Source organism: Cydia pomonella, chromosome 3 (assembly GCF_033807575.1).
Source record: "Cydia pomonella isolate Wapato2018A chromosome 3, ilCydPomo1, whole genome shotgun sequence".
Lineage (NCBI taxonomy): Eukaryota > Metazoa > Arthropoda > Insecta > Lepidoptera > Tortricidae > Cydia > Cydia pomonella.
In genome coordinates this window covers 2,489,285-2,509,298 of record NC_084705.1, presented here as the reverse complement: position 1 = coordinate 2,509,298, position 20,014 = coordinate 2,489,285, and the positions used below count along the sequence as shown (strand labels likewise).

The 20,014-nt window shown below is 36.4% G+C and overlaps 2 protein-coding genes across 2 annotated transcripts; both read right to left on the bottom strand.

Annotated features, from left to right (window-relative positions):
• Window positions 1–5,824: 5,824 nt before the first annotated feature.
• LOC133515779 (transcription factor ATOH1-like) lies at window positions 5,825–8,384 on the bottom strand. The gene has a single exon (XM_061848363.1). The coding sequence runs from the start codon at window positions 6,942–6,944 to the stop codon at window positions 6,465–6,467; it is 480 nt and encodes a 159-aa protein (XP_061704347.1). The 5' UTR covers window positions 6,945–8,384; the 3' UTR covers window positions 5,825–6,464.
• A 3,447-nt stretch (window positions 8,385–11,831) lies between these two features.
• On the bottom strand, window positions 11,832–19,651 carry LOC133515777 (uncharacterized). The gene has a single exon (XM_061848361.1). It carries the CDS (start codon window positions 17,166–17,168, stop codon window positions 15,213–15,215), a length of 1,956 nt encoding a protein of 651 aa, XP_061704345.1. The 5' UTR covers window positions 17,169–19,651; the 3' UTR covers window positions 11,832–15,212.
• Window positions 19,652–20,014: the final 363 nt, after the last annotated feature.

The window sequence follows — 20,014 nt, the reverse complement described above, 5'->3', positions numbered from 1 at the left end:
CTGTCTGCATGTCGGTACTCGAACTTGAGATTAACTTTAATTTCGCGTCGACCTTTGGAAGGTAATTGTCGATTGAATGCGTTTAAAACGCAATTTTGCACTAATCCTGAACGATATGCCACGGTTTACGAAGCGAATTTAACCAAGTTAAACGTACGACGGATTTACTTGTAGTAGAGTATTTTTCCAAAAAATTAAAACATCCTTAATTTTAATTATATACTATATCAACCCTTATCAAATTCAGCCCTTGACAAGAAGGTGTTAATGAAGACGTTTTTTTTGTTTCAGGGTAAGGTTTCAAGTTAACATGTAATTATTGATACTTGATATAATTATAACAAAAATCTAATCTCTCAACAACATTTTTGACGTGATATTCAAAACATCCCGATGCATTTTTTCTTTTCGCTTGGCTAGGCCCCCAGGTCAGCTAAGTGTGAACAAGGGGCATGTGACACCCTAACGTTCTAAGCTTCAAATGGTTATGATGACCACTATATCGTATAATGCTTACACTAGTTATTTTGCATATAAATGATAAGCACAATTTTTTCCCGATGTGTGGTATTGGTGGTACAAATTCACAGCCAAAAATAAGGTTTCTGTGTTCCCATATCCTAAATATTATGGGAATAGAAAATATACCTTTTGTTTTTATGTGTCGATGTCGGTATGTACGGTCAAATAATTTAATTTCAGTATCATTTCGTACGTTGGCACATTGACAATAAAATGAAGTCCCTAGCGATTCTGACTGAGACAAGTACCCGTACTCAAAACTCAAAACGTACGAGAACGTCATTTACTTTCTATTTATCTCGCTCGCACTTATATGTGTAAGTTACCTTCTCGATAGCGTTTGTCACTGCAGAATGTAGCCACAAAGGTACGAAAAGGTACTGTGATTAAATTCTTTAACTATACCACTAATATTGCAGATAAATATTAATATTATACGATTAAAATTGATTTCAGGAAAAAAAAACTACATTTATATGGAGTCCCTCTCGTCTATTCACTGAAGAATCTTTTTTCTAACGGCTTATTCTATGTGCATTCTACAATTGAACGGGCGTGCGCTATGCGCCGCGCGCTGATTGGTCGAGAGGCGGCCAATGAGGCGACATATTCGTAGCGCATGCGTCGGTAATGTCAAGTGATAGATAAGTTGTATAAACGCTATACGAATGCATAAGTATATTGTTGTGGTTTTCGGTGCGTCCTATACAAATACTTGTAGGTATTTTTCGTCAAAATTGTAATATGAACTTAATTTGTCATATGGCCAAGGTGCTTTTTATGTAACATGAGGTTTGACGACCGGTGTGGCCTAGTGGGTAGTGACCCTGCCTACGAAGCTGATGGTCCCGGGTTCAAATCCCGGTAAGGGCATTTATTCGTGTGATGAGCTGATGAGCATGGATATTTGTTCCTGAGTCATGGGTGTTTTCTATGTATTTAAGTATTTATAAATATTTATATATTATATAAATATATATATCGTTAATTTAAGTACGCTCAACACAAGCCTTATTGAGCTTACTGTGGGACTTAGTCAATTTGTGTAATAATGTCCTATAATATTTATTTATTTATGAGGAGAACGAGCAGACGAGTCGCCTAATGGTAAGCAATTACCATTACCTATGGACACCTGCAACACTAGAGGGCTTGCAAGTGCCTTTAAGATAGGAGTACGCTCTTTTCTTGAAGATTTGAAGGTCGTATCGGTCCGGAAATATCGCAGGCGACAGTTCATTCCACAGTTTACTGTACAATGCAGGAAGTTTCTGGAGAAACGCACAGTTGTGGACTCGCAGAGCAAATTAGGTATCTATTTATTGTGTAACGTGTATTCGCCTAAATATTCTACCCTACTGACCGGACGCTTATACTGAACTTTTGTCTCTATTGCAAACTAGTTACTTAATGTAAACTTTATATACTACACCTTAAGTATGATTATCCTTTAACACTTTTTATCAGGGCTGCCAACATTATTTATATCAAGGATACACCTATCACATCGTTCGTTTAAAACTTAAGCGCATTAAGCTTGATAAAACGTCGTTTTAATTTGTATCTAGACTCGTTTGATTTAAGGTCCAAATTATACATAGCTTAACAAGGAAGTTAGGATGTTTTTCTTTGGATAGAGTGACATCTGGTATATTTGCATAGGGTTGACTGATTGTTCTGCCACTCGGACTTTAGACGTTGACGAGACTTCGGAAATAATGACACGGGGACCCCACAATAGGGGTCTTTAAATAAATAAGACAATTTTTGGGACTGAAATTGGCAATCTATCTACAAAATAATCTATCTTCTTACCCAATTATTGTGACGCTAAAAGAAGTATGTATGTACTGTACAGTCAAGGTTTTAAATATCGACACGGACAAAGTGCCAAAAATATGTACACACTACTTTAATGTACGGTCAATAAGGTCGTGTATACATATTTTTGGCGCTTTGTCCGTGTCGATATTTTATACCTTGACTCAACTTTGTTTTTTTTACAAGATTTTATTTAATTTGCAATTATGGTAATGGTGTTTGTTCGAGTGAAATCTTTCAAGCTGAATTAGACCCACTTCCCGTTCTACGTTTGAGCTGAAACTTTACATACATATTTAAGCTAATCTGCCCGTGCAGCCAACGTGCATATCGTCACGCTCCGTGGCGAACGAAACGCAACTGTCACGGTCGCACTAATACGGAAGAGTGATAGAGAGAGAGATAACTACGCTACGCTACGGGTACGCTAGGAGTAACGTTTACTTAACTTCGGTGATTGGATGAGAGCCTCGAGATTGGAAAGAAATATTTATTTTATTCTGTTTTTATTTATTTATTTAAACTTTATTGCACACATAAAGAAAAATGTACAAATGTACATGTGTTTAGTATTTGTTGTTATAGCGGCAACAGAAATACATAATCTGTAGAAATTTTAACTGGCTAACTATCACGGTTCATGAGATACAGCCTGGTGACAGACGGACGGACGGACAGCGGAGTCTCAGTAATAGGGTCCCGTTTGACCCTTAAGGTACGGAACCCTAAAAATATATTAAAGCTACAATTAAATATACATTGACGACTTCATTCCTTCATTAACAAAAACTAAAATTAACATAAAACCATCCCAAATTACACCCCAACGACACTTAAAATTCCTAAAAAAGTCCTTCCTTAAAAAACGTTAAAAATCCCGCTCAGTTATTAAAACAGCAACGTGTGAATCTAATGACAGGTTCTGTCAAACTTTTGACAGCGGCATCTTACTGTCAGAGTCAAGTTGCGATATCTTAGCAGATTTTGATACGTTATTATTAGTATCATTTACAATGTTAATGGGGATTTATACGAATTGTATGGACTGTATACATGGCAGGCGGGGTTCAAAAAACTGCATGTCATGGATAAAGCTATTGGTTATCGTCGGGTATAGTGCAATATCGCATTAACAAATGCAGTAAGGTCCAATTACCTTGTATATTGTATGTATGTAAATTTATTGCACATAAACAGGTTTTCATAAAACACACAAAACAAAAATAAAAATGTTATGTACAAAGGCGAACTTAGCCCTAAAAGGGATCTCTTCCAGCTTATCAAACACTAACTAATTAATTTAACCGTAAGATTACCGCATGTTCACTGGTAGAAGACACTTATATAAGATTTGGTTACCTATAATTAGATAAGCATCAGTCCTGATTGTCAAATAGATTTAAGAGTATGTAAGATGTATTATCTGTTGGTAATCCTAAATAAATAAAATAAAAACTAACAGGTGAAAGACAATGTAGTATGAACAATAGCAATATGAGATTATTATTGAATGAATGAATTTCGAACTCTTTCGAGTTTCTGCGCCGCGTAAGTAACAAAATAAATGCAGAAAGGTCCAATGTGTATATTATTGTTTGAATTTAGAACTCTTCAGAGTTTCTGGGCCGCGTAACTACAAATGCAGAAAGAAAGGTTCAATTTGTATATTATTGTTTGAATTTAGAACTCTTCCGAGTTTTCGCGCCGCTTAACTAACAAATGCAGAAAGGTCCAATTACATTGTATATTATTGTTTGAATTTCGAACTCTTCCGAGTTTCTCCACCGCGTAACTAACAAATGCAGAAAGGTCCAATTTGTATTTTATTCTTTGAATTTCGAACTCTCCCGAGTTTTCGCGCCGCTTAAGTAACAAATGCAGAAAGGTCCAATAATAACAGTGTATATTATTGTTTGAATTTCGAACTCTTCCAAGTTTCTGCGCCGCGTAACTAACAAATGCGGAAAGATCTAATTTGTATATTATTGTTTGAATGTCTTTCGAGTTTGTTCATTGCGTGGTATTGTACTATTCCCGACGTCATATGATTTCAATACTTAGTCAAGATTCCTAATCATGTATTCGATGATTATCGGCCCGCGTCAAAAAATACTAAAGATACGATATGGATTGGATATGTCAGTGTCAAACAAAAGTAAGTGAGTACTAGTGGTCCCGGGTTCGAATCCAAGTAGCAGGGGCGTAGCTACCGCCGTATCTGCCGTATCAATTATACGGGGCCCCTGGGCCACGGGGGCCCCCAACGTGCGTTTTTGTGAGAAATCTTTACCCTTCCTAAGGGCCCCCAAACAAATTTTTATACGGGGCCCCGCCAAGGCACGCTACGCCACTGCCAAGTAGGGGGTACAATCTTAAATAGAAATGCCCATAAAGCGAACGGGATAATGCGTTAGTTCTCTAACAGCAAGGCGTTCGATTTTCAAAACATCCCGGTTCGTACAAATGAGTTTCACGGAACTTACGTACGAATATCATGATACTTACCAATCGCTTTTTGAAGCCGTAGTTTCTTGTGTGTTGAAAGTTGGATTATGATTTTACATTTATTATTTATATTTATTGGATTATGATATTAATCGTGACGATCGCCTTTTTATTCTTTTTTTTTTAGTAAATACGCATACCTACATACTGATTTAACTAGTGTACATCGCGTACATTACATATGCGTCAAAAGTATGTATGTACAGTCAGCATCAATAGTAGCGGATGAAACAACGCACCAAAAGCATCTGATATTCCGGGTAACTTTTCCAAATATAGATAAATCTCTAAAATGTATATTCAAAAGTATATATTTTACCGTCTTAATTGTTCTGCATATAGAACCACCACATTATGTTAAGCTGTTTCAGAATGATACTTTTGAAACCTTGTTTGATCAGCTACTTTTTATGCTGACTGTACCATTCTCATTGTTTAACAAAAAAGATAAATTTCTCTACATATAATGTAATGTAGAACAATTAACTGTAGCAAATAATATTGAACTTTTAATTTGGTAGTATTAGACGACCTGTCTGGCCTAGTGGGTAGTGATCCTGCCTATGAAGCCGATGGCCCTGGATTCAAATCCTGGTAAGAGCATTTTTTTGTTTGATGAGCATGAATATTTGTTGCTGAATCATGTGTGTTTTCTAAGTACTTATAAAATTATATATATCGTTGTCTAAGTACCCATAACACAAGCCTTATTGAGCTTACTGGGAACTTAGCCAATTCGTGTAAAAAAATCTAAATAAACATATTTATTTTATTTATTAGAGGGTGACAAATATTTATGGTGCATGCGTTGTTTTATGTTATTTTTTTATGTTGAATTTACCTTGAGTTTAGGTATACTTACTCAACTGGATGATGGAAAAGGTCTCAACAACTACTTTATCATCTGGACATTCATAATCAGATATTGATGTGCAATTTGATCCCATTGCTATGTATTTTATTTCGACTATATAAACGAACACAGATATGCCACCATTAATTAATATTATCATATTTTTATATGATATGATAGTTTGATCATTTTTTTACAATACATTTTATATAAATCATAGATAACTTAACTGTGTGTCGTTTATATTGGAGAAAAATCACGAATTGTTGCGACTTTAAAAAATCAGGGGTTCAAGAGCACAAATAGAAAATCACACATAAAATTCAAACATCGTATATTTACAAATAAAAACATTGTTTGACTGGATTTGCCATAACTAATATTACTATCCACTGAATATACTACATAATAGCATAATAACAATTTATCTACAATACTGACTTCAAAGTCCCTAACTACAAGGAATGTTTGGACATAATACTTTCATGGCAAGATGAAAACCCTTTAAAAGTAACTACTTACTCTAAAATTAACTTAAATCGGTAGGACGGATACTGACAAGCAAACTTAATTAAAAAACACAAAATGGTAAGCGTGTAAGATAGAAGACACCTCACTTTAAACCGCAAAGTCAATTAATAAGTGCTTTAATTGGTAACACTGAGTATTCTGGTACTTAATTTTTACAATAAATAAAATCCCTGTATTTATAATTTCTAGACAATTTTGGCATGTCACTACACTGGGCACACTGGGTAATAACCTATTGGAGCAATTCGTAGAGAGCGGCGATGTACGTTTGCGCCATCTGAAGAGTTTCGTATTTGGACAGCTGACGGTCGGCGCCGAGCGAAGGAAGATGGCCTCGGAGTCTGTCGAAAGCCTTGTTGAGGTTCTGCATTCTCCTCCTTTCCCTCGCATTTGCAGCTAGACGCCTCCTCTTCAACACAGCAGCGCTGGTCGCTCGTCCTCTCCTTTTTCCAGAACCTTCCAGCAACTCTGAGTCTTCTGCACTGTCTTCGAAAACTTCTCGCGACAGTCCTCGATAAGCAATATGGCTTGGAGAATCTTGGTTGATGCTGCCGTCCATGGAAGGTGTCGGCTCTAAACTCGACCTTCCAGAGTCAGGAGATCTCGGCCAGGACAGGTAACAGTCTTCAGTTGAATATTCCAACATGACTTCAGACGGAAACATGTCTTTTTCGGAGTAGATTAAGCGATGTCCGTAAGTTTCGGCGGCCATCGTGTGTGTTTACGTAAGCTCGAACAGGTGCGTACAGTCGGGTGTCCCACGGGGGAATGTCTCGGGGCGCCTACCTGTTGTTCTTTATATAGATTCCCTGTTGGCGTGAGAGGGACGAGTGGCGGTTGATCAGGGGTGCGTGAGCGGGACGTCGGCGCTTTTGAGAGGGTAATTTAAGGCCAATCATCATTACATATTTCCTCCCCGCATTGTTAGAGAGTTCTCGATCTAGTTTTGCGGGGACTATTCTGTTCGCTTTGTTGTTGACCTTGGGGATTCTTCCGTAAAAGTGTGTACGGGATATTAATATTTTGCGAAGAATAAGTTTGTATTATACAATTAAACTTTAAGAAACTCTGCGCGGAAAGACAAGTATCATGGATTGTGTTGATTCCCATTCTTCTTTGATAATTAATTATGAATCAGCGAAAAATAATTTCACTTACGTAGCCAATTACGAAATCGTAATTATGAAAACGAACTAAAGGATAGTCCACGACCCTTCTTTCCGCACAGACTCTACACATGTTTTTGACGTAGGCGGATAAAATAAAGTGGTTTTAGGTAGTTATATATGCTGACGTTCAAACTTCGTGACAAAAAAATGAAACGTAGTGTATTTACGTGATAAGTCCCTTTTCGATACATCAGTCCTTAAATATTTATAAGTAGACAATAGATAAATGTTGTTTTTGGGATTATGTTTTTTTTTTTCATTTAGTTGCTGGAGCAGAATCTAGTGCATTCAATTTGAATCGTTAAATATTACATTGCCTCTGGCATGTTTGCGGATGCACATGTAGATGATTTTTATGCTATTAGGCGAAAAAAGAATGCATCAGTGGTACACCGTATACGCGGGAGCACCAACGGGATCCTGAAAATGATAGCCGAGCGGTTAGATTCTGGTATTTTGGGACGATTTACCGAATTGCATGTTCACAAACGTGCAGTTCGGTAAATCGGCCAAGATAATCAGCAATCTAAAGTTACCTTATTTAATTTATGCAATTTATTGTGCGGAAGGTAACATAACATAACATAGGTTGTAAGTTGATACTAACAAATATGGACTGTATTAATTGTCTGAGAATAAATAATTTTTATTTTTATTTTATTTTTATTTTTTTATTACAGTTGCGAACTTTTCAGATTCACCTGTTTGCTCTCTGGCTGTCTATCTGGCCATCAGCTTTACATTTACATTAGCTGTCAGGAGGACCAATTTCTTAGTTCGAAAACATGAAATTAAGTACAGTCAGACCAAGATTCCTCTTCGAGCCATAATTTGAAAAAATCATCATTATTATCAAATTCTATGTAAATAATTATACGATGTTATTTAATGACATTTTTATAGTTGGCTTAAACGCACTCTACGAGTATCTTTTTATATAATAAATAAACATTTGGGCACAATCTTCCACATGCAGATCGACCTAGCCTAGGGATTGCAAACCGGATTGATTTTCAATCCGGCCGGATCCGGACGGATTTTGGCCGTAGTCCGGCCGGATCCGGCCGGACCGGATCCGGTTTGGTATAGGGATATAAAAGTTAATTAAATGACATATTTTTATAATCTATAATTTGAAGTTAATAAATAACTTCTTAACAATAAAATAGAACTTGGTATTAAAAAGTGTCACAATGTCAATATCATTTTAAAAACAAAATTTTTAAATCGGTAATTTATTATATTTAACCATTCTAAAGTGCTCAAATTTTCGTTTACAACTATAAATTTGATTAGTTTCCAAAGCCTGATGATGGGATGTGGGGTGAGAATTGGAGCTCCTTGAAAGGACAAGTTTTCGTAACTGTTCTTTGATTGAATTCTTTGTAGAGTCTGTTCGGAAAGAGAAGAGTCGTGGAATGTATTGGGCCCCATACATTCCACGACTCTTCTCTTTCCTCACAAACTCTAACGTTGACATCCATTCTAGCATAGAGAAATAAGAAGTACATAGAGTGCTCACTCCATACATCAGTTTTGGTAACAAAACGCTTATTATTTTCGTAGTCGACATCTAGCATCGAGTAGCGGAACTCTCAGTGCTGCTACTCGACAATAGATATCGCGGCAAACAAAAAGTCTAATGCTCAACGATTTTCCGCTAATATTATAACCAGAGTAACCGGAACTCTATTTTAAACTCCTACGCTTACTATTATTTATTACTTTTAACGAAGATATTTTACTTTTAACCAATTAGGATTTTAAATGCGCTCTAGTATTATCTTGCTCTAATTTATTTGTCCGAAAAAGTAGTAGACTGTATGACTTAAAAAAATTGTACTTTTTTTAATTTATGGAAAAGTATATTGGTCAAATTATAAGGAACAACACACGACACGACGATCTCATGCGAAAAATAATAGAATGTATGATTGAAAACCATCTCGGAAAGGGACTCCCTAAGAATAGTTACATAGATCAAATAAAGAATTGGCTAGACGTAGAGTAGCATGTACCAGGAGATGAAGGAAATTGCATTAGATTGGATGAAATAGTAAAGACAAAAGATTCTCTCTTAAATTTGAATAGAAAAGAATCTATATTTTATCTTATATATCGGAGAAAACTAAAGATTATCAATATTATCATATATTATTCATTCACACATATTGATGAGCCCAACTGTAGTCGGTTAATCTCCTATCACAACATTATGACACGACATTAACCTTCTCTTTAGCATAAATTACAAATGCCTTCTATGGCATCTCCATCCTTTCATTTTTCCTTCTATTACAGTATTTATGTAATCGTCATATCGTGCCACCAACATGAAAGAAGAAGAAATCCTCTTCTGTTCCCAGTCATCGTCATAATAAATATATTTTTATCTTACTAAATTTAAACTTTTTCATTCGTTTTTTGTTCTGTTCAACTTCATACCTCGTATCCGTTGCCTTTTCCTCATCTGAAACGCACAGCGCGTGCTGTATTTAGGCGTTTTTTTTATTATTCCGGATCCGGTCCGGATCCGGTGATTTTTACCGGATCCGGTAGCTCCTGAAAAGTGCCGGATCCGGCCGGATTACCGGATCCGCCGGACCGGATTGCAATCCCTAACCTAGCCCCAAACTAAGCAAAGCTTGTATCGTCTTCTATTAAATAAATAAATAAACCAGCCAAGAGCATGCCGGGCCATGCTCAGAGTAGGGTTCCGTAGTTACTCTTCCGTCACAATAAGCTAAACTGAAGCTTAAAGTATAGTAGATTGTTAACCAAGGGATGAACTGTGGATGTACGTCTTTTTACTATGAAGGGGAAACATTTTGAGATAACTCAAAAACAGCTAAACTGATCATGCTATAGGTTTCATTTAATGTTTTTCTTAAGCTCTGCTTCCACGATTTTCCTAGGGTTCCGTACCCAAAGGGTCAAACGGGACCCTATTACTGAGACTTCGCTGTCCGACCGTCCGTCCGTCCGTCCGTCTGTCACTAGGCTGTATCTCATGAACCGTGATAGCTAGAGAGTTGAAATTTTCACAGATGGTGTATTTCTGTTGCCGCTATAACAATAAATACTAAAAAAAGAATAAAATAAATATTTAAAGGGGGCTCCCATACAACAAACATATTTTTTTGCCGTTTTTATAAATAATGGTACGGAAACCTTCGTCCAACTCGCACTTGCCCGGTTTTTTTCATATTTTTTGAACCTACGGTTCAAAAGTTAGAGGGGGGGGGGGGGGCATTTTTTTTCTTTCGGATCGGTTATCGCCGAATATATTCACTTTATCAAAAAATGATTGTTGAAGACCCCTATTCGTTTTGAAATACCTTTCCAACGATACCCCACACTGTAGGGTTCAAGCAAAAAAAAAAATTACCCCCACTATACGTGTAGGGGAGGTACCCTAAAAAAAAATTTAGATTTTATTGTACGACTTTGTCGGATTTATTGATTTATACATCCATGCCAAATTTCAGCTTTAGCACTCACGACCACGGAGCAAAGCCTCGGACAGACAGACATGACGAAACTATAAGGGGTAACCCGCCCCCCTCGTTGAGCTCTGGCAACCTTACTCACCGGCAGGAACACAACACTGAGTAGGGTCTAGTGTTATTTGGCTGCTGTTTTCGGTAAGGTGGAGGTACTTTCCAGTTGGGCTCTGCTCTAGATCTGGAATGACATCCACTGGCTGTGCCCTACCACACAAAGCGATATGACATTCACAATACCCATACCTCTCTTTTGGACGTAGTTTAAGGACGTACCCGGGTTTAAAATGTCAATTCTAGATTTATTCACTAAATAAGTCAAGTTTTTGTAAGCACAACTTATAGTGCTTAATAAATGTCAGACTAATATGAAATGAAAATCAAACTTGAACTAGGTATTGACTGAAATAAAGTTATGGTTATGACGTCATTACTTTGATTGTTTAGAAGATTGCATTCACAAATAATTTTCAAATAAGAAGAATATCCAATTGGAAGTAAGTCATGGGTGTTTTATATGTATTTAAGTATTTATATATTATATATATCTTTGTCTAAGTACCCTCAACACAAGCCTTATTGAGCTTACTGTGGGACTTAGTCAATTTGTGTAATAATTTATTTATTTATTTATCTACTCTCTACGTTATTCTGACTATTTTCTGGTGCTTTATTTCGTGCATGTTGTGAAATAATTTATTTTACAGTACTTTAGCGCACTAGTGCGATAAATAGCACATTACGTAGCTATGTCGACAATTTAAAGGGCTATATATTATGTACTTACCTACTGTAAAACGTTGTACGATACATGTGCAAATAGGTAATTCGCAATTCGTGTCGATTTAAAGCACTCCCTTCGGTCGTGTTTGTTATACATATGTATGTATCGTTACTTGTTGCGAATTTCCCATTTTTCGCACTTGTATCGTAATGTACTATTAAATACACAACACTGTAGTAGGTAACATCCTTATATGTAGTAGGGATTTAAGTTATATACCTACTCATATCCCAGATCTTTTATAACCAACTTTGCACTCGATGTAGTCATAGACTTTCCATTAAATCTAGGTAGTGGAACCAGTCGGGACCCGACACCGGCCGGGAACGGAACCCGCGATATGGTTTTCACGAGTCGCGTGAAATTTAAGACACCCGAGTGTAGGTGGCCCGGTGGGACGTGGAGACAGGAAGGTTGGATGCGGTATCTTGATGTTGTGTAATGATCATTATTAAGTACATCATTATCATTATTCTGTCTTCTGTGTAGTTCTTTTTAATTCAACTTAAAAAAGTTGAATTAAAATGAACAACCACTTTAAAGTTCACTAATTTTTAGATATTTTAGATATTATGTGAAAAATAAATAAATGATTAAGGAGTAAAATAAATAAATAATAAAATAGGGTTATTAACAGGTGTATTCTTTAAGATTATATGTACAATTCATAACCTGCTTGTGTTTGATTTGATAAGTCAATCATTATTCAATTTGAAGAGCTTTACATAATAGAACAATATTGTAATAAGAAAATGATTACTGATGGTATTTTGAAATTTTAACGTACCTTATTTCATTTAAAATATCTGTTTGATTAATATTTCAATTTGAAGAAACTTCGTTAAAAATATTTAAATATTAAGTACCTAATTCGATATAGGTACGTTTAAAATTCTAGTCAAATCAGTAGCCATATTTGTTTACATTTTTGCCATTTATATTGAAATCCAATCTAGATAGCGCTTTGAGAATTATTTCACGCTAAGCTAATTCGTTTTCTTTAATTTAAATTATGTTTAGTTTCATGCTCCTTTTAATTAAATTTTCACGTGAAACCTGTACAGTAAAGATCTTAATGATCCTCTACACGATGAACCATTCGCATCGCATGGCCATTTCGCTGGTCCAGCGCTGGTAGAGGAGCCATAACCATCGCGTGGCCATCTCGCTGGTCCAGCGCTGGGCCATCGTGCAGAGTAACTATAAGATGCCGCGTCCATTCTTTCTTGCACATGCCATGCGTTTGCGCATCTCCCCCGGCCGGTGGTCCGCGTTTTCAGCAGAGCCCACTGCACTCTCTCACGTCTACTAATTAATAATTAGCTCAATGAATGAGGCTAATGAACTTGTGTATTAGGACTCGAGGAAAGTAAGCAGGCAGGATATATAAGATCATCCCCTTTTTTTGCAAACTCGTTCGCGTCTTTCCTGTTGACATAAACCTAAAGCTAATTTTTACGCGGCACCTTTACCTTTACATTTGGTCAGTACTTGAGACTCAAATAAGAAAAACGGGACATCTATATACGAGAGTCGTTAGCTTTGATTGTATTTTCCATAGAAGTGAACTATTTCTAAAATGTGTTTGACCCATTAAGCAAAAAAATGGACACAAAAAATATTGGGACTACTTACTTACAGACCTCATCAAATATTAGGTCTAGCATACCATATACTAAAAACATTTTATTAAATCCTCCATCTGAAGCATCGCCTTATACGCCTGCGAAACGTGGACACTGACACAAAGAGATAAAGAAAGATTGGAAAGCTTCGAAATGTGGTGTTGATGAGAATGGAAGGGATTAATTGGACAATAAAAATATCAAATATGAGAGTTCTAGATAGGTTTAAAGAGAAAAGAAATATAATAAAGGCAAAAGAAAATAGAGGATGGTAGGTACTAATTGGATATCTGCTACGATACGATCTGTTCCTTAAGAACACCTTAAGAACACCATAGAAGGTAAAATAGAGGGAAAGAGAAAAAGAGGAAGACCGAGAAAAAATATTTCAACCAAATAAAAGAAAAGGTTCAGGTCGTGTCATACCAGAAGGTTAAGGAGTTGGCAGAGGACCGGACGAGTTGGAGATTGCTCCACCGACAAGAGCACAGCTCTTAAATATGAAGAAGAAGATATGCCATATGGATTGGATATGTCAATGTCAAAAGTGAGGTTTTTGTTCGAAGTTTGAAGAAACGTCACTTTTGAAACTGACATATCTAGTTCATATCGTATCTTTAGCAAATGTTTGACGATTCTTAAAGTTCGAATCGGGCCGTTAGTCTGATACGCCACTTTTGATGCTGAATATATATTTAATTAATAATTTTATCAAACAGGTTAATGAAAGAGAGGAGTATTCCTTTATGTGTGAGGGTGTGGGTTAGAATACAAGCTAAAGCCTAACTTTGGGAACATCCACAGGAGAGGCTTGAACCTAATACGAGTAGGTAACTGTGTATTGTAACATAGATTAAGTACGTAATCGTAACATTTTTTTTTAGATTTGACAAACAAGTCATCTTGGATATTTGGTTAATCAACTTGTTTACACTTAAGTCATTTATTATTATAAAGTCAACATTTATCTAGTCTTTAGCTTAAATTATCCTAAATTATCTATCTGTTTATTGAATTATCTACGTAAACTTGCCAACAATTTAAATCTTAGTTCATATCGATTAAGTCAACAACAATTTTCTCGATATTTAATAATATGTGAGTGATTTTATCTTTCTGTTTTCAACCTTTCATTTTGTCTTCTCCATGATTTAACAATGACATTTTTTCAACCAAATAGATTCGTCAGCTCTGTCTAAACTAAATATCCCCGCGGAGGTCAGAAACACGTTTTTTGCGATTGCTTCACGGCCCATTAGGCAAGGATCGGATTCCTTGGTAAGAAGGCTCTACGCGACCCGCGCGACCTGATTTACTCTGCATACTTGATGATATTGCACGTCGAACTTTTTGTTTAAAAGTACTTTACACAGGTGGTTGAATCCCAGTAAAAAATAATGTACAGGAAGGATTTGCATTAAATAATATGAAGGTACAATCTTATTAGCATCAACAGTAGCGAACAGAATAACGGCCAAAAGTATCTTCCACGCTTTTTTGTAAGTAGGAGCATATTGGGATTTTCGTAAAGCTATTAGAAAATGGTTAAAGCCTGACCAAGTGACCAGCAATATATGATTATGCGCCATATTGCGGAATTTCATTGGAACTAAATTTTTCATACTAAACTGAACTGTCACCCTATACATGAGAATAACAGCGCCCTCTTGAGAATGATTATATATTTCTGGTTGGGCTTTAATTAAAGCCAAAATTGTCAAAATTCGTCCTCTACTGTTGATGCCAAAGAAATCTACAATAGTATTTAAATTGGAATCTATACATTTACTTTTATGTTTACTTGGCTTACGTCTGTGCTTCCTTTCAATTATCTTTACACTTTCCACTATAACGTTATCATAGTTTCATCGTCCCTACACTTTCACTTTACATGTCCAATCAACTGCAATAGCAATACAGCTTCAGTTGATAATGCGGCACACAGTGGCTCTGGTCACCATAGAAGTTGAGTCGACTGACGGCGCCAGCCAGCGACCAGCGTCCAGCTCCCCTCCCCACTGTTGCTTCGAACACACCACCCCCCGGCGACGTCCGTACTACCACGCTTAACTCCCGCCATTTTGAATCATCACTTCCAGACAAGAGAAGCTCAGTAACACTTATCACCTCAGCCAATCTCAGTTCAACGCATTGAGGATAATCCTTGAGAATATCATTCAGATGTGACACTACAAACTCAGCTGCTTCTTTGGCTTCCAAACTTTCACGAGATGCAGGCACTCTACTATGACACGCGCACCAGTGGTCATCTATATCTGCTGACCTACATGTCCTGTTACTTGGGACAGGGAGAAATAAGCTGATGTTACGATGTTTTGAATAACTTTCGTTGACGCGTAAATTTATTCTTTCATTTTCAATGTTATCTAAAGTTACAAGATCAAGTAATGTAGAATGAATATCGAAAGGTGTGGTTAGACGACGGCTATTTAATTTTAAATTCGCATAGGCCGAACTGTATTTTTCACGAAATGATGGCGGAAATAAAGCAAATACAAAAGGCAGTCTGTCTTCTAAATATCCTTGCCTGGTTTGACGAAATGCACCCCAGCGCATGCCATGGTCGCTCATGAAGATGATAATACTTTCATTCAAATATCCAGAATCATGCATTTTGGTAAAGAAATTGGTATAACTTTCATCCATTACCATTGGATAGTTTAATCTACCGTGACTCATAGTGATTTCCCAAAAGAATCCGAATAGTTTACTCTTCAAAGTTGTTGCCAAATCTTCGACATAGTCCAGGAGGATTTTGAAGAAGAATTTTTCATTCATGCAGAGGAAAGCGTGATTATCCTTATTTGTGCCAGCGTGATGTTCAGCTTGGTGGATGAAAGTGTGAAAATAGTAATCAGTAGGAAACCCCACAAAGCCCCGTTTCACGAAGTCAAACATGCCCATGGATGCGTTGTCCTCTGCCAAGGCGGTCGAGTATCCAGCTCGTTGGAAGCGCTCCCAGATGAAGGGACAATTGTCGAAAAAAGCTCGTGTACTTGGAAGACATGTATCTTCCAGTTCTGTATCTTTCTTCCCAAGTAGCACAGCTATCAGATTCGGAAATGTGTTGTCTCCTATTTTATTGTATCCATACAGCTCTACGGCATCCAAGTTTTTCAAATAAGCTGCCGTTTTAGCCATCGTTCTGTGGAAATTTAATCTCGACACAGAATCTATGCCTAAAATTAACACGTTGTAAGGTAAATCTTTTTGAGCCTTATAATCTTTGCTGGCTTCTTTCTCGCGAGCAAAAATAAGAAAAGTATCAAATACAGTTTCATTATCTCCGCAAATAATTCTAACAAATTCATGAGCAACTTCTATTGTGTCATTAAAATATATACATTTGTTATATTTCACTCTTTCATCGTTATTTGTTGCGGTTATATCATCTATCTGGGTTGGACGATAAAACGATTTGTAACAGCATATCAGGTTATTTGGATCGTCTATTTTATAATACTTTATATTTTCCATTTTAATCCAAATGTGAGTCTTATTTGATTCCACCAAAGGATTACCTTTACAGGATTCCATATCATTGGGATAGTTTAAAGGTATGAATTCCCGCACAGATTCTTCAACTGTGTTCATGAAAGGTATGCGACATCCCTCCATATGGATAGTACTGGCATTTTCAGATTCATATTCTTCGTTATAATCTTGGTTCTCATACAAATCCTCATAGTCTTCTGATATTAAGAACAAGGTATTGTTAGACCTTGATGATACAATGAACATGAGAGTGCTTCCACTAAATAAGGCAGTCAGGAGACATATACATTTGAAGGTAAAACGGGGTCCAGGTGGGATCCTACGTTTGATGATACCCATGATGTCACACTTACAGATCAAATAGTCACATATTTAAGTGTGGTAGTAGAAACACTTTACAATCCACACAGTTCATATTTTTGTGTTCATATTGAAACGTATGAAGGATCAGCAACGCACGTGTGACACCTATGTAGACGCAAGCGTCCATAAACGTCCATAAGCGGTAGACAATACATTTGTTTCACACCTTAATTTTTTATTAAAAGAACAGTTTTCACCAATGATATCACCAATACTACTTTCAACCTCAGACTGGTTAGAAAAACATTAATTCGCCTCTTTTATCTACTAGGCCTAGGGAAGCAGGAAGCAATCTTCTAAATAATTAGCTTCCGTGTAAGATTCTACATCCTCATTAACTGTTCAATTTCTTTTACTCGCTGCTTTGAGGTAAATCTTGAGACTTGTCATCTCAATGCTGTTTGAGTCGAAAGGATATTTCTGACTACAAAGTTTAAAATGTAAGTATGTATCAGTGATACATCTTATAATATACTTTTAAACGAGGGAAATATATCTGATAATCTAAAGATTGTGATTTTTTGGTTGTCTGAGTAAAATGCGAAGATAAACAACTGCAATGAACCGTAACGGTAACGAATTCCAGTAGCCAGCAAAAACTAGGTTATTAGAACAAGATTCTAAGATACCGATTTAGGTAATTTCTTTATCATGTCATGGAACTTAGTTTTAATATCTACTGTCACTGGCAATAATAGTAGAACAAAACGGGTAAGCTATAGCTTACGAGTTTGCAGAGCTGCTGGACCACCCCAGGAGTCTAGACACATCTGTGATCGATGTGGCAAGATTCGGCCATTGGTCTATATAGTAAACACCCCTATGATAGAACAGGCACCAGTAATGGGATGGCATAGACAAATCCTGTAAAACAAGTATTTACCATCAGTTTTTAATCGCTGGCAACGTTTTACCATAAACAAGACCCAAAGAACTGCTTACGTTGAATTTTTCATTGATTTTATTTAGTTTGAAAATTACTGCCACCATACATCCCATGATCGAAGCAAAAAACGGTGGGTTTAAGTGGTTAATAATACTGAAACCAATTGCAGTACCTTTCATTAAATACATAGAATACATTAAGAATGAATTGGACATTCAACTTTTAAAGCATAAAGCGGTAGAAATTTTACAGATGTCGGTGAAATATCGAAAATACTCCAAATTTTCTCTTAAATGTCCCATGATTGGTGCCGTGAACATACAGTCATCGCAGTCGATGTGGGCTGTAGACTACTTCCTCAAAATACCTCCATATTCGAAGCAACTATAGTCTGCTAAGATGCTGTGGCCAATGACGATGTGAAGCTATAGCTATAGTGACGCTTTTATTAATTTATTAATAAAAGGGTAGAAAAACGATGTTGTATTGTAACAAATTAGCAAAAAAATCTTATTTTAAATATCTTAACTTCTTATCTGCCAATAGTGTAAAAATATGGCACCATTTTTTGTTTGTTTGCTTATCATTGGTTTTATTGTAAAATAAATGCCTCGTCAGGATACCCAAGCGTCCCAAATCCCCAATCAGGATTAAGCAACATTAAGGTAAAAGTAACTGTGCCTGTCAGTCGGAAGTTACCCCGGAACGGAATAGGGTAACGGTAACCCTTGCGAACCGTATCTTGTGTCTAGTTTTTGTGTTTCTAGATGACTTGCTTCCGTCTCTGGTTACCTTGCTTTTGTTTACTATGAAATTGTTGGAAATAAACAATGCTTTTAAATGGTACTTATGCATGTTTTTTTAATACCACATCAGTGACAAACAAGTGCACGGTCCACCTGATGTATTAGGTAAAATAAATAAATATTATAGGACATTATTCCACAAATTGACTAAGTCCCACAGTAAGCTCAATAAGGCTTGTCTTGAGGGTACTTAAATACATAGAAAACACCGATGACTTGAAAAAAAAAAAAATTTTTTTTTAATTTTAGAGTAAAATGTTTGTTACATTATATAGGTACACTAATCATACTTAAATAATAATCTGTATGTTGATGGGTACCTTTGAGTTTCTTTGGAGGTGTGTGCAAGGTTCTGTACAATGATTTCATTTAGGTACATGTACTTAAATGTCAAATATTTTCTCCATAAGTTCCGAAAAAGTCATTGGTACAAGCCGTGGTTTGATCCCTCGTCCCTCGACCTTATTCTTAGTGCTTGGCTGCTTGTATTTAGTAAATAGGCGCAGTCAACCAATTTCCTAGGCCACTATAGAACCTTGTCGCTTTAAGAGGATACATTAGTGGTCATTTCACCATACAAACGTTTTCGACATTTTCCGCTCTGGATTTTGTCCCTGGATGAATATTTTTTATATAAGTTCAATATTAACAGTATCTGTCTCTATACGTTTTGCTTTTTTTGATATTCTTGTATTTATTAGAACTAGATTACTTCAAACAGCGCTAAAACGGCCCAATAAATGCGCCGTAAACAGACGCCTAGCATACAAAATCGGCAACAATAAACGCAAAAATCCAAATAGTCCGACACAGATAATTTTGTTATGATTCCTTTCCCAAAATTTCGTTGCGATTGGTTAGGGTTTGGAGGAGGAAAATGTCGAAAACATAACCTCGATTTCTGAGTTTATTACGCAGGAATTTCCGCCTGAGCTGCAGTTGTCCTTATCGTACTAATTTTTGGAACTTAAAAGGGTTCAGCTGATATATTATCTTAACGACTGGATACATGACATACATCACTTATTAAGCGTGGTTGCAGAAGATAAACAAATTTATTCATAATGATATGGTTCTATAGTTCAGGGTTCAAATCCTGGTAAGGGCATTTATTCGTGTGATAAGCATGG

Coding starts and splice junctions, on each gene's coding strand:
- LOC133515779 (XM_061848363.1), bottom strand. CDS start 6,944: ATGGCCGCCGAAACTTACGGACATCGCTTAATCTACTCCGAAAAAGAC.
- LOC133515777 (XM_061848361.1), bottom strand. CDS start 17,168: ATGGGTATCATCAAACGTAGGATCCCACCTGGACCCCGTTTTACCTTC.